Source organism: Neolamprologus brichardi, chromosome 13 (assembly GCF_056152115.1).
Source record: "Neolamprologus brichardi isolate AB-2024 chromosome 13, ASM5615211v1, whole genome shotgun sequence".
In the NCBI taxonomy this organism is placed as follows: domain Eukaryota; kingdom Metazoa; phylum Chordata; class Actinopteri; order Cichliformes; family Cichlidae; genus Neolamprologus; species Neolamprologus brichardi.
In genome coordinates, this window is record NC_142116.1 from 1,601,565 (window position 1) to 1,616,445 (window position 14,881).

Below are 14,881 nucleotides of genomic sequence, written 5' to 3' on the forward strand. Positions count from 1 at the left end.
GGCAGATAAATGATGATTATCTGTTTCACTCTGCGGTTTAACTTCAGGTTCATTAACAGCAGAAATGTTCTGGTTTGTGTCCTGATGCTGCTTCCCAGCAGGTCTTTAACAACAGGACTGTTACAGGTCGTTGGTGGATCGACTGAGGAGACAGGCTGTCATGTGACGCCGCTGGATGCTGCTTCAGAATGACCATAAAGGGTTGCAAAGCTGTTTTAGGGCTCACTTCCTTGTTTCAAATGCCTAATGATAAACTTCACCATACCCACCAAAGGAAACCACAGACATCACAAAACCAAAGACGTCTGCACAGACCTGTCACTTCTGTGTTGATCTGTGAACATGGAGACATCGGCTGGTTTCTGGCTCCTCGCTGTGCTGCTGTTAGTCGGCTTCACTCAGGCCGAGACTGTGGAGAAGTACATCAGGGTTGGTGGCACACTCCAGCTCAGCCCTCAGCCGGTCTCTGGAGAGATCTACAGCGTCGTGTGGAAATACGGCAAGACCCTGCTGGCTGAGTGGGTGAAAGGCCAGATTCCTCTGACATATTACAGCAAGTTTAATGGCCGGACCACTCTGAACACTGACACGGGAATGTTGGAGATCCGAGACATGACTGCAGCGGACAATGGACTGTATTCAGTGGAGATCAACAACCAGGTCCAGAGTCGGGTTCATAAGATTATGGCGATCGAGGATGTGCCCCAGCCTGAGGTGGAAGTGAAGCCGCTTGCGTGTAGCTCAGCCTCAGAGAAATGTAAAGTGGTGTGTGAGGGAGACGTTAGCAAAGCCGGGCCTGTGGAGTACTTCTGGAAGAAGGATGAAGGAGAGTGGGCAACGTCTAAAGAGAACACCGTGGAGATCATCAATGATGCGGAAACACAGCATGTGGAAACTTTCTCCTGCAGAATAAAGAACCTGTTTAGTGAGAAAGAGAGCAAAGCCTTCTTCAATGTGTTCTACCGAATAAAACCAGCAAACAGTGACGATCTGCACTGTGGACTCTGGGTTATAACTTTAGGTGCTGTGATGAGATCTCTGGCGATCCTCGCACTGTTTGTGGTGGTTGTTTACTTTCTGTGTCAGAAACTACAGACTGGCTGTAAATGCAGAAAAAGTGATGATGATGCTGTTTAAAATGAACTGTCACCTTTGATTTCCTGATGAAGAGTAAAGCACATCAGCTGTACTGAGAGGGAAGTTCATGTTTAGCTTTGTTAAACTGCTCTGCTGCATTTCTACAGTAAGCATAATTTAGCATACAGTTGTAGTCAGCCATGTTTGTAGTTTTCTTTGGTCTTCTCTGTCTTTATTTGTCCTTTTTGTCTTATTTTGTGACACACCGTCACATTATCTCTGTCATGTGAGCTGTTCTGTAATAAATGTGTTTATTTGTCTCTGTCACTGCGTCTGAAACTTCCAAAGATTTTCATTCCTGAATCCTCACATAGGTGGAAGCGCCAATATTAAGAAGCATTTTTAATGTTTTGCTTTGTAAAGCTTGCCACCAATAGGGGGCATGCTGTCCCAGTGAAAGCATGACTGCTGACCAGTGTTGGTCAAGTTACTTGAAAAAAGTAATCAGTAACTAATTACTGATTACTTCCCCCAAAAAGTAATCCCGTTACTTTACTGATTACTTATTTTCAAAAGTAATTAATTACTTAGTTAATTACTTAAGTTACTTTTTAAAAACACGATTTACAACCTGAATAGGTGATAAAGTGATAGATCTTTCAGCCCAATTCTACTTTTTCTACATAATCATCATACAAAATGTAATCAAATGGAAAAGTCTCTTTTTAAAACTTGTTTTATTAGTTTTAATCTTTTAACTTTATGCATCAAACAAACATTTAATTATCTGCAACATTCTCTGACTGGAAGAAATTAGTTTAGCATTTAAACCTATTTTCTGCACATTCCAGCACATAAAATAAAATATATATATTTCATGTGAGATATATATATATATATATATGTATATAATTTGTGTTTACACTCAGTCTTTCAAATAGATGCAAGTAAAACACAGCAGAAAATAAGTAAAGTCAAAGACTAGCGGTCCTGTTGCTCTATTTTCACCTGTAAAGCAGGAGTGTGGTAGGCGGAGGGTTACCCTGGTGCAGGTGTGCAGCGGTCAGTGGAAGAATCCGTGAGTTTCTCTGTGAGTTTCCCATTACGTCGTAGCTACTCGGTGCTTGTTTGGAAGTTTAGGGGTTTTTTTCGCTGTAAAAAGAAGTTTTCTTCCCACGCACAACGGACACTAATGTTTTTGTCACTTTTTATGGAATCAAACTCAAAGTAAGGTCAGTACTTCCACGCTTTAAACGCTGCACGCTCATACTCTCTCTGCACTCGATATATGATCCATTGTTGATCTGCACACAGCTGTTGTCACGAACGTCGCACTCGCTTACGTCACTGTCATGAGACATTCTCGCAAAAAAATCACGGTTTTAGTAACGCAGTAACGCAGCGTTCCTACGGGAAAGTAACGATAATCTAATTACCGTTTTTGCAACAGTAATCCCTTACTTTACTCGTTACTTGTAAAAAGTAATCGTATTACAGTAACGCGTTACTGCCCATCTCTGCTGCTGACAAAGGTTACCAGTACACCCTCTGCGCTGGTCCCTCTGCATGCCGCTGCAGCATCACCACACAGTCACTTCTGTTTATGCCAGTTGTTAAAGAGCAGGAAGCTGCTGCAGTATTCTGCTGATGATGGATGATGCTGCCACAGCTCAGCTATCACACAGACTCCAGGTTTACAGCAGAGGCTCATTTATGACTGAGCAGCCTCTATGGGTGAGTCCTGAGCTCCAGAATTCAGATCTCAGCCTCCGAGAGCCCAAAAAGCCTCATCAGCTACCAACAAAACAGTTTGCCGTCATATCAGAAACACTTTGATTTTCTCTCTGAAAACAGAGAAGCAGTTCAGATCAATGAGCCGGAGCTGCAGGAGGATCAATGTCTTTCATGCTATAACAAACTCTGTTGGACGTTGCCTGGACTGTGTGGGGTCTGAGGACCGAGACTCAGGCGTATAGGATCTCTGATCTACAGAAAGACTCCATGAAAGTCGCTATGTGCTCACATGCATGTTCCTGCTCTGCATTAAAATACCTGTCGTCTATTCCTGAGGAGCAGAAACATGCAGGGCTCAGCTGTAAACATGTGAGGGGGGGACTCGGTGAAGTTTGCATTAACATTAACTCTCATACGCTAAACATTCAAACTTCTCCTGTGTGTCTGTGCTGTGTATTCTGAAGATGCATACCACCTTAAAAGCCGTCTGAAAGTCACATCAGCATCTGAAATGTGTTGGTCACAGTTACAGAGTTCAGTTTGTGCGCTCAGTGTTTCTCAACCTGCTGTGTCTGATAACTTTATTCATTTCATTCACTTCCTGTTTTACTCTGATGGTTAGTTTTCTGTCTCTGTCACGTAGCTTTACTTCATTTAGCTTTGAAAAACTGCTAACATCATCATGGTCCGCCATGTTTGTAGTTTTCTGTCTCTGTCATGTAGCTTTACTTCATTTAGCTTTGAAAAACTGCTTACATCATCATGGTCCGCCATGTTTGTAGTTTTCTGTCTCTGTCATGTAGCTTTACTTCATTTAGCTTTGAAAAACTGCTTACATCATCATGGTCCGCCATGTTTGTAGTTTTCTGTCTCTGTCATGCAGCTTTACTTCATTTAGCTTTGAAAAACTGCTTACATCATCATGGTCCTCCATGTTTGTAGTTTTCTGTCTCTGTCATGCAGCTTTACTTCATTTAGCTTTGAAAAACTGCTTACATCATCATGGTCCGCCATGTTTGTAGTTTTCTGTCTCTGTCATGTAGCTTTATTTCATTTAGATTTGAAAAACTGCTTACATCATCATAGTCCGCCATGTTTGTAGTTTTCTGTCTCTGTCATGTAGCTTTACTTCATTTAGCTTTGAAAAACTGCTTACATCATCATAGTCCGCCATGTTTGTAGTTTTCTTTGGATCATTTCTTGTTTGTTTTTAAAGAGTTTTTGTGTCTTCTGTGTCTCTGTCAGTGGAAATACTTAGTATAGAAAATATGACCAAGAGGAAGTAGATACACAGATTTACACACTGGAGAGACTCCAAGACAGATCCTCAGCGAATGCTGGAAGTAACTGGAAATGACGGGAATTTGACTTTTTAAGTGAATGAGCCGAGTTTGTTACGAGAGATAAGATTTAAACCAGTTTAAGGGTGTGTCAATAATTCCACTTGAAGCTCGTCTGCTCTAAGATGTTATGAGATGTAGTTTCAAAGGCTGCACTCAGACCAAGCAGGTGAACAGACCCCAGCTGCTGGCCATTAAAATCAGGCTATTAGTCTTTCATTTGGGATCATTTAAGGGCGTCCCTCAGGTAACAAGCGCCGCCACCCGATCGGTGTGAGAAGCAGCTACGAGGAAGACAAATGTGCACCACCAACATGTGGATCCTGCAGGTGAAGAAGAAGAAAACTCTTACAGAGTTCTGCTGTAAGTCATGGTTGTGACCAGCCATGGGGTCGTGACTCACTGGATGCAACCTGCCACCAACCAGCACAAACTGTGGTGTGTTTGTGTGCATCAGGGCGAAGCAGCTGACCGCCAAAGTCGTTCACATGGTTGTAAGCATCAGGAGGTGAGAAAATGTCAGCGTGTGACGCACTGGGATGAGAACATGCCAGTTCAGTGTGACCACACAGGGAGCTGACTTCCTTTTCACAAATGGTTTCATGACAAGATTCACCGCACTCCCTGCAGGGAATCACTGCCAGCGCAGAAAAGAGGAAAAAGATCTCTGCCAATTATTTTCTTTCACTTCTGTTCTGATCTGAGAACATGAAGCCATCGGCTGGCTTTCTGCTGCTGGCAGTGCTGCTCTCAGCCGCAGTGAGGTTCGCTCAGGCCCGGATTATACGCTCGTACTTCAAGCTCGGCGGCACGCTGGTCCTCAAACCTGCCTCGGTCTCTGCTCGCATCACCAGCATCGTGTGGAAGCGGGACGGAGAACTGTTGGCCGAATGGGTGGAAGATGTGATTCCCCGGACATATTACGGCAGGTTTGGAGGCCGATCAGAGGTGAACACGAACGCAGGAGTGTTGGAGATCAGGAACATGACTGCAGCTGACTCTGGGGTGTATTCGGTGGAGATCAACAACCAGCCCCAGAGTCAGACTCATCAGGCCGTGAGGATCAGAGAAGTGCCTCAGCCTGAGGTCACGGTGAGGCCGCCGATGTGCGGCTCGAGTTTGGAGAACTGCACACTGAGCTGTGACGGAGACGTTAAAGACGCCGAACCTGTCGAGTATTTCTGGAAGATCGGAGGTGGAGAGTGGGAACAGTTGGGAAAAATCATGGAGATCAATAATTCTGAGGAAACACAGTGTGTGAAGATGTTTTCCTGCAGGATGAAGAACCCAGTGAGTGAGCGACACAGCGAACCCATCACTAACCCGTTTCACCAGCACAGAAATCTGGACTATAGATGGTGGATCCTCACGCTTGTAGGCGCTGCCGTCCTGGCGGTGGTCGCGGTGCTCGTCTGCTTTTTGTTTCAGAAACTGTAAAAGAAAAACTGCTGACAGCGATGAAAACGCACTTTAAGTCCTGATGAAGACTGAAGTTCAAAGAGCAGCTCATTTCTTTGCTTTGTAAAACTGTTCTACCAGTGTGGTCGTCCATGTTTGTAGTTCTTTTTTCTTTGGGATTTCTTTGCTTCACCGTCTACTTCGGTGTATTTATAGCTTTAAATGTATTTATCTACACGTCATTCTTATTTTTGTTTGATCTGTTTCTGTTTTCTTTGATTTCTTTGTAAGGTTGAACTCAAAGTAACATTAAAATCTTGTGTTGTTCAACATCTCTGGCTGCACTCTCTCACATTTGAAACTCTTTCCTGTTTTGTCACGATCCCGCCGTCTGGGTTTTCTTTCCTTCTCGCTGTCTGTTTTCTCTCAGGTCGAGCTGTGGGCCGGCTGTTCTCGCTGGGCGGAGCTTCAGTCTCATCTCCTATCACCAGTGTTGGGGAGTAACGGAATACATGTACCGCCGTTACGTATTTAAAATACAAAATATGAGTAACTGTATTCCGTTACAGTTACCGTTTAAAAAGGTGGTATTTAGAATACAGTTACTTTGTTGAAATAAATGGATTACACGGCGGTACTTCCCTGTTTCATATTGTGGCGGGTCAGGACTGTTTGGGTTTTGTTTGACAGCTACGTTCTGTTGTTCCAGGCGGCAGCGTTACGGTTGCCATGGTTACAGGGTGACGCTCTCTCTCTGCGTGTTTCCTGGGTGAGAGAGGCCTTTTTGTTGTTGTTGTGCTAAGCTAACAGGCAGAATGCTACAGGTATAGCTCTAAAGAATGTAGCATCATGGGCAGTGTAGTCCGTGCTGCAGGGAGAATGGACTGTCATACCCGTTATGTGTCTGTGAGCGAGGGAGGGAGAAAAAGGAAAAGTACGAGCTGTCATCGAGCAGAAACGGGAGCTGGAAGCATGTAAATATAATAATAACCACTGCAGCCAAGAAGAGAGCCTGACGAGCCCAGTTGTAAGTAAGCTATTAAGACTCGACTGTACACCGTGTTCGTGTTTTCCTCTGAAACAATAAGTTCTGTTGGAGCAGCCTTTCAACGCCTCTCTCTGTCTCTGCTAGCAAAGTTGACCCAGACAACAAAGTAAAGCTAGTTTTCGGCTACGAGCCCGACACAGAACCCACCGTATTAGCCAGAGGTCCCTTTACTACGGTTCGGAGCCGCGGACCTTCAGTAGCAGTAATAAATCACAGCAATAGTACATTCATGTAGTTGTAAACAGCATGATAATATATTAAGTAATCCAAAGTATTCAGAATATGTTACTCTCATTGAGTAACGTAACGGAATACGTTACAGAATACATTTTGAGACATGTAATCTGCACTGAAAAAAATATGTTGTTGGATTTACTTAATTCAATGGTGGACATTTGTTGCACACAGATGTTTTGCTTTGGCAGCAACTTAAACAATTGAGTTAAATTAACACAATTTATTCATGTTCAATAAACCTGTGCAATTTGTGTTGATAAAATGTGACTTAAACATGTTCTGATGAAGTAATTTGAGCTCATGGAATATTTTAATCCTTCACAATTTTTTCACTTTATCCCAACACCATTCAATAACTTTTACCCAATACTACTTGGTCACTTAAATACTACATGTTATCTTCAAATTACATTTTGCTATTATATTCTAGTGTCAAATACACAATTTTCAAATGGAGGCCTTATAACAGATTGTATTGTTCTTTTCCAAGATGGTTGCTGGCATCCACCAGTAACCTTTAAAAACAAAATGTCTAATTTCACTGCATTGAAAGTAGGTAAAGAATTAAACTGACATCACTCCTCCACTGAATCTATATAAATCAACAGTTAAATACTGTCAGTTCTTCCGTGTTCTCTGGAATCAATCACAGCAAAGAAATTAGACTCTTTTAAAAATGTTACAGGACAATACAAAACATTCTATTTAAGGCCTCTGATGTCAAGATTCAGTTAAGCAACAATTATAACTAAACAATTTGAGGTAATGTTAGTTTCCATTAACATTAAATTAGGTTACTGAATTGGCAAACACCTTCCTATTAACATTACCCATTTTACCCCAATAACTAAAGAAATTAGCACTTGCAGGTCAAAAACTTTATTCAAGAGACTGAAAAATAACATTGATACAGTGACTGTCAAAAATTACAGCACTGATCATACTGTGACATCCTGGTTCAAAACAGCACACTTAGAAATATTCAACGTTCTTTACTTCAACTGAAAATACCATTTCACACGACCCATATGGGATATTTACACTGTATAACTGTTCACACTACATCTCTTCACTAGTAAAAGAAAGAAAAAATACAAAGAGAAATTTAAAAATGCTGCCAAACAGACAAACAGAGAACTTGTACAGAGCAAAAGGAAAAACAAACAACAACAAAAAAAACGGCTCATCCTCATGGCAGTTGCAGAGTATATAAAAATGAACCCTGCGATCTGTTCCTGGAATTGAGCTTCAAAAATGCAGCAGAACAAGTGTGAGATTTAAATGTCCTCTCACCTAGAGCTGATCACCTTGCATGCATAACAGTGAGCTTTCCTTGCAGGAGCAGTTTTGTCTTAGTTGTGAGCTTTTCTTGAGAGCTGAGTTGCATCCAACTCCATTACCACCCTTTGAATCACCTCAAAAGTGTAGCAGAGTTGTGATGGGTAACTCATATTGAAGGAATAAAAAAGGTCCAAACAGCATGGCTACTGCAAAGGTCACGTTATCCAGATCTTGAAGAACTGCTATACCCTTGATGATGATGCCAACATCAGAAAAGTCATTGCCTGGTGTATCCTCTGGAGACAGATGTTCATTGTGGTTTTCTCAATCTGTGCAGTGGCCTCAGTCAAGTCCTGGTTAAACACAAAACATTTTTTTAAGATTCCTTTTTAAACTCATCTCTTTCGAATCTACCAGTTCTAATGTCAGAGTAATTTAAACCAATGAAAGCAACATAGTAAATAGCTATAGCCAAAGAGTGGCCTGCCATGCTGCCATTCATGGTCTAACAGAGTTTCTAAGAGAGAGTGAAAAACATAATAATTTCAAATGCTTTACATTAGTTTTTGTTAGAAAGACACCGGCCCATCAGAAATCCAGGTTATGTCACTCAGAAGATGTTAGAATTTAGACTTTCAGCCCCACAATTTGGTTAGCCGTTGGTCAGTTGGTCATTTTTTTTTTCAAACAAAAGCTAATGTAAATATTGGTGGGATTTTCCTTTGTTCACTAGAATGACAAATTTAAAGTTTTTTCACACTAATGTGACCCCTAATACAGGAGTGGGGGTGGGGCCTCAAGGGCCGGCGGCCGAGTTCACTACCAGGCCTCATGTGAACTTCAAATTATTAAAGAGAACTACTGGTCCTAACCAGTCCAATGAGGATCAAGTGGATAACTAAATGCATTTTTAAATGTTGCAAAGCCACAATCTACTCATAAAACACTTACCATGAACTCCTGCACCAAGATGTTGCAATTGTCTTTCACACGGATGCGGAGCACTTTGATGAGGGACTCCCTTTGAGCATTAATGTCATCCTAAAGTATTATAACAAAGAAAACAGAGATTTGTGAACTTTTCAGTAGCACAGAAGAAAATGATCCCAGACAAAAACTCTTGACTTTTTAAACCAGTCAACATGCAACACCAGCATCTACAAAGCAATATCAAAAATTCCTGTTTGACATCAACTTTATGGATATATAGTTTCCAGAACATATATTTTAAAAAAAAAGATAAATTTTTCTCAGTGGGCAAGTAAATGCATGATGAAAATTATGGCATCCTTTCAGTGGAATCAGTACTCACAGGTAATAGTTGACTGTTTCAATGGATGCAGCATAAAATTCTTTTACTGACCTAATGCAATACATATACACTTTGTAGTTAAAGAATTTTAAAGTTCTTACTGTCATCATGGCAGCTACATCCTTTAGCTTTGTGCCCTGTTCCCCCGATCACTTTGCAAACACTTTCAGCAGACTGTCAGCGAGAAACTCAGCTCCGTCAGAAACCTTGACTGTAAAGGCATGTTTGGGATGCACTGGAATGCTGCATTTTATCTGAAATGACATAAAATTATTTTTGAAATAACAGCAGGCACTGTGCTTGGTTAATCAGTAATGTTTTGTTGAATAAAAACTGTGTTTCCAGATCTTATGGGATTAAAAAAAATCCAAAGATGTTTGTCTCTGATTTGCAACCCAACAACCCACAAGTTACAACCTCATTTTAGTTCAAGTGTGCATTAATGTGAGTCCAGTAATCACCTTTCTGACAATACATACAGGTATAAGTTAAACCTATGGCAGATTTTGGATTTCTCAGTTGTATTAATAGGGTGGTCTATTGGTGTATGCATGCACCTAATAATTATACAAAACCTATTATAATTAAGTTATAGAAACCTTAAGCGAAAATAGAATATACTTTCTTACCATAACACCTTGAACCCACAATCCATCAGCTGACTCCTGGTGAAATGCAGAATTGGGGTCGTCTCTCAATGTGAAAAAAAAACAGAAACAAAAGGACAGCAGGTGAGGGCAGGAGGGGTAGGGATGTAAGCTAGCATAATGCCGCTAATGATATTAGCTAAAGCTGTTCAATGTCCAAAATCTCACTAACACCACGGTGCAGTAAATACACAATGTAACTGAAGAGTCAGTTGGCAAATCTATTCACACAGAAAACCAAATTATGTTATGAGTGCCTCATAATTAGGTTTAATGTGATATTACGGCTCTTGTGCCAAAGACAAATTCAAATGAAAAAGCGCCAATTCTTTGACAACAGATAAAACAGCAAATAAGCTAACGGGTCTTTTTTAGCATGTTACATTGCGACACTCTAGACGTTTAACTACATTTGGCTGAAATATGGTAAATATTAATTCAAAAAATCAAGACATACCAAAAACGTAGAGAGTTGGCTGCTGGACTTGACTGAGATGGATGCCTTTTTTGAACCACGATCCAAAGCCCGCGAGATGAAATCACGCGTGGTTTCACGAGATTTAATGTTGCTATCTTATTGACTTACTTCACCTGAACATGATATGAACAATTTAATACACCCTTTCTGCATATCATGTAGTTTTTACACTATATGGTTACATTTATCTTTAAAACATGAGGCAATTGTGTTAAATACATGCAAGATGCTTACATAAATCCAAGAGATGGCCAGTGCCTTTTTTTCAGTGTGTAATCTGTAATGGAATACATTTTAAAAGTAACCTTCCCAACACTGCCTGTCAGCGAGCAGCCTCTGTGGTGGTAATTGGCTCTTTTATGCTGTTACTGTGTGTTGGAGTCGTTCTTTGTTTGTGGCTGAAGGACCCAGCACCTGGTTGTTACCTGTCCACAGCCTGCACGCTCTCTGCTGCTTTCCTGCTCAGCAGCACCAGTCCACAGGTCAATGGAGGAAGATCAGACGGTCAAGCGAGACGTCAAAACAAACCTCTTCACCAAGGTCAGTGTAAAGCAGTTACAGCAGTTACCTGTGTTGGTCTTTCCTACATATCCTGTAAATAAAGCTCTCAGACTTGCTGTCAGTGTGCAGGTTTGCTCTTTTCAGTCCAAGCACTGGTTTCAAACACTGCTGTGTTTTTGTGTGAGCCAGACAAAGATGTTGAACATTATGGGGCGCCGTTTGTAAAGTGAAACATGCTGAAATTAACGGCAACATTTTTCCACATTTAGCTCAAAACAAGTCCTTTCTTACAACATTTAGTAAAATATTTGTAACTTTCATATTTAAAACAGAATTTTAAATGTTAAATCTAAATGTTTAGGCTAACATGCAAATTTATTGCACGGATCACGAGCATGTCCAGCAAAATCGCTGGACATGCTCGTAGGCAAGAAGTGAAGCAGCACATGGCGGGGAGAAGTGAGGGGGAGAGCAGACGCAATTTTGCACCGGAGGTTTTCAGGAAGCTTTTATTTTGGTATTTCCGTTGATCCGTACAATAAATTTGCATGTTAGCCTAAATATTTAGATTTAACATTTAACATTTGATGAAAAGTTACAAATACTTTACTAAATGTTGTAAAAAATTACTTGAAAAAACATGTTTTTGTAAGGTTTTGAGCTAAATGTGGAAAAATGTTGCCGTTAATTTCAGCATGTTTCACTTTACAAACGGCGCCCCATAGAACATCTGCTGAAGCTTCAGAGTTTCAGTCTGGCTCCATTTTTGTGACAGAGGTGGACGTAGAGATTTAAACAGTTTAACATGTTAATCGTATGTTGGATGGTTTCTGCTTGGATTTAAAGACACATACGACACACCACAGGGCATGTAAGGAAACGTTGGCGGGCTCTGACTGGATGCTGGATGAAAATGACCATTTTGAACTGGGCGCTGATTTCCTCGGGTTAAATGCTTCACCTTACAATATGAAGCGCCTGGTTGTGATTTGCAGCTGAATAAATGTCCAGAGAACAGGTTGCACACTGACATGCACAGTGACAGGAATAAAAAAGCTGGACGTACAACAGTGGAGTTCACCTGAGGAGACGCTGCGACCTGTTCCAGTCCGGCTAAGATTCGAACCACAGACCTTGTTGCTATGATGTCACAGTGTTAAAACCAACATATGCCAGTTCTCTCTGTGTTAGCTTCATGTTAATAGGAATGAATATAATTCTGCTCACTAAGAGTGTATTTTCTAGATAAATCGATTCTTTATTGATCCCATGAGTAAAGTTGTTGTGTTACAGCAGCATGATAAAGAATAAAATAGTAGAGTCTACAGTTGAGTCTTATACTGTGAGACAGAACAGCTGATCTCAGCCGAACCACCTGCACCCGGCTAAGCGAGTAAAGACAACTACTAACATATCAGGGTCTTAAACGCGATCAAACAGAAGCAGCAGAGTAATCTGGGAGCTGTAGTTCTTTAAAGATGAACTACAAACAATGAGATCCAGACGGCATCTGAAGAAATCACAAAGTGTGACGTCTGTGGATGTGAACACGCTGCTTCAATAGGGCCGACTTCCTTTTTCATTGCTTTCACCATAAGCTCACCACACTCACTGAAGGAAACCACAAAGTGTTCAAAAGAAGAAAAGCTTTAAGATCTCTGATCTCTTCTGCACTGATCTGTGAACACGTCGGCTGCCGTTCAGCTCCTGGCACTGCTGCTCTCAGCTGCACTCGGCTTTGCTCTCTAAGCCGTATCTCAGTATGAAGGACGCCCAGCTGTGAGGTTACAGAGGTGCAGACTGTGCACCTCGCTGTCACTCAGTGGCGCTGCTCGTCACCAGATCCCGAGTTAGTTTTGCGAGATCTCGCAAAAATCCGTCTTAATTTTTTTTTCTCCCATGTCCCCTGCGGGGCTCCGTAAGCTTTTGCCGTAAACTTTTGTGAGATCTCGCAAACGTTTTAGCCGCATTCTTCGGACGCTGGCTTGAAGCCGACCGGGAGGTCGAGGCACGATGTGCCGGGAAAGCGGTGTTCCTCCCGGCTGTAGTAGGTCTCGACCTCCCGTTAGCTTCGAGCTAACGGGAGGTCGAGGTTGCTAGCTTAGAAATATGGTATCTAACCAGATTCTTACTCTGGATGGCATTACCTTGGCCTCCAGTAACACTGTGAGGAACCTTGGAGTCATTTTGGAGTCCTGTCTCAGAGTGACGCTGAAAAACTAGTTCATGCATTTATTACTTCCAGGCTGGACTACTGTAATTCATTATTATCAGGAAGTCCTAAAAACTCCCTGAAAAGCCTTCAGCTAATCCAAAATGCTGCAGCAAGAGTCCTGACAGGGACTAGAAAGAGAGAGCATATTTCTCCTGTTTTGGCTTCCTGTTAAATCCAGAATTCAAAATCCTGCTCCTCACATACAAGGTCTTAAATAATCAGGCCCCATCTTATCTTAATGACCTTGTAGTACCATATCACCCTATTAGAGCACTTCGCTCCCGCTCTGCAGGCCTACTTGTTGTTCCTAGAGTATTTAAAAGTAGAATGGGAGGGAGAGCCTTCAGTTTTCAGGCCCCTCTTCTGTGGAACCAGCTTCCAGTTTGGATTCAGGAGACAGACACTATCTCCACTTTCAAGATTAGGCTTCAAACTTTCCTTTTTGCTAAAGCATATAGTTAGGGCTGGACCAGGTGACCCTGAATCCTCCCTTAGTTATGCTGCAATAGACGTAGGCTGCCGGGGATTCCCATGATGCATTGAGTTTTTCCTTTCCAGTCACCTTTCTCACTCACTATGTGTTAACAGACCTCTCTGCATTGAATCATATCTGTTATTAACCTCTGTCTCTCTTCCACAGCATGTCTTTATCCTGTCTTCCTTCTCTCACCCCAACCAATCACAGCAGATGGCCCCGCCCCTCCCTGAGCCTGGTTCTGTTGGAGGTTTCTTCCTGTTAAAAGGGAGTTTTTCCTTCCCACTGTCGCCAAAGTGCTGCTCATAGGGGGTCATATGATTGTTGGGCTTTTCTCTGTATCTATGAAGCGCCTTGAGGCGACTTTTGTTGTGATTTGGCGCTATATAAATAAAATTGAATTGAATTGAATTGAATTGAATTAATGGGAAGAATGCGGCTAAAACTTTTGCGAGATCTTGCAAAACGTTTGCAAAACTTTTGCGAGATCTTGCAAAAGTCCGTCTTAATTTTTTTTCTCCCATGTCCCCTGCGGGGCTCCGTAGTAACCTGACATGGAACAGGTTTGAGAGAACAGCTTTGTGATGGATCCACCCTATTTCAGCAATTTAATGATCGTTTCCTGTTTTTAAAATAATTGTTCAGTAAACCTTTAATGTCCTGCTGGGCTATAAGAGCCTCATTTATCATTTCTGTCTTTACTGGATAAAAATACTTAATGAGATTTACAGGAAAACTCTGATGTTCCCGGTGTGAGCATTTCCAATTTGATTTAACATCAGCCTTCAGTGATAGAAGTGAGGCTATCAGTGATATTCAAAGCAGGCTCGTTGCTTTTGGTTTGCATGATTTGGGGGAGTTTCAGCTCCCATTTCATGTCACTGCTCCTGTTCATGTATTAACAGCATGTTGTACCACATGATGAAGCAGTGAGTCGGTGTAAGGAGAGGACATCCTGATCACCGGGACAGCAAACGAGTGAACTTCAGAGAAGCTTTGAGTGATGGAGACAGCTGCTAAAGGATTCAATTCAATTTTTTTATATAGCGCCAAATCACAACAAATGTCGCCTCAAGGCGCTTCATAAGGGAGAGGAGGAAGTGACGACGAACTCGATGATGAAACTTTGTCTCGACCA

At 41.7% G+C, this 14,881-nt stretch overlaps 2 protein-coding genes and 1 long non-coding RNA gene across 3 annotated transcripts; 2 read left to right on the top strand and 1 right to left on the bottom strand.

Moving 5' to 3' along the window:
* Positions 1-86: 86 nt before the first annotated feature.
* LOC102788392 (uncharacterized) lies at positions 87-1,404 on the top strand. The gene has a single exon (XM_035904756.2). It carries the CDS (start codon positions 343-345, stop codon positions 1,135-1,137), a length of 795 nt encoding a protein of 264 aa, XP_035760649.2. The 5' UTR covers positions 87-342; the 3' UTR covers positions 1,138-1,404.
* Positions 1,405-4,859: 3,455 nt separating this feature from the next.
* LOC148099865 (pregnancy-specific beta-1-glycoprotein 8-like) lies at positions 4,860-5,588 on the top strand. The gene has a single exon (XM_087849663.1). The coding sequence runs from the start codon at positions 4,860-4,862 to the stop codon at positions 5,586-5,588; it is 729 nt and encodes a 242-aa protein (XP_087705789.1).
* Positions 5,589-7,853: 2,265 nt separating this feature from the next.
* LOC148099866 (uncharacterized) lies at positions 7,854-10,519 on the bottom strand. The gene is made up of 4 exons (XR_015719888.1): positions 10,057-10,519; positions 9,529-9,681; positions 9,067-9,156; positions 7,854-8,468 (listed from the first exon to the last, which is right to left on the bottom strand). It is a non-coding gene; the product is annotated as an uncharacterized LOC148099866 (long non-coding RNA).
* Positions 10,520-14,881: the final 4,362 nt, after the last annotated feature.

Bases quoted from the DNA above. Each gene is read 5' to 3' on its own strand.
- LOC102788392 (XM_035904756.2), top strand. From the start codon at position 343: ATGGAGACATCGGCTGGTTTCTGGCTCCTCGCTGTGCTGCTGTTAGTC.
- LOC148099865 (XM_087849663.1), top strand. From the start codon at position 4,860: ATGAAGCCATCGGCTGGCTTTCTGCTGCTGGCAGTGCTGCTCTCAGCC.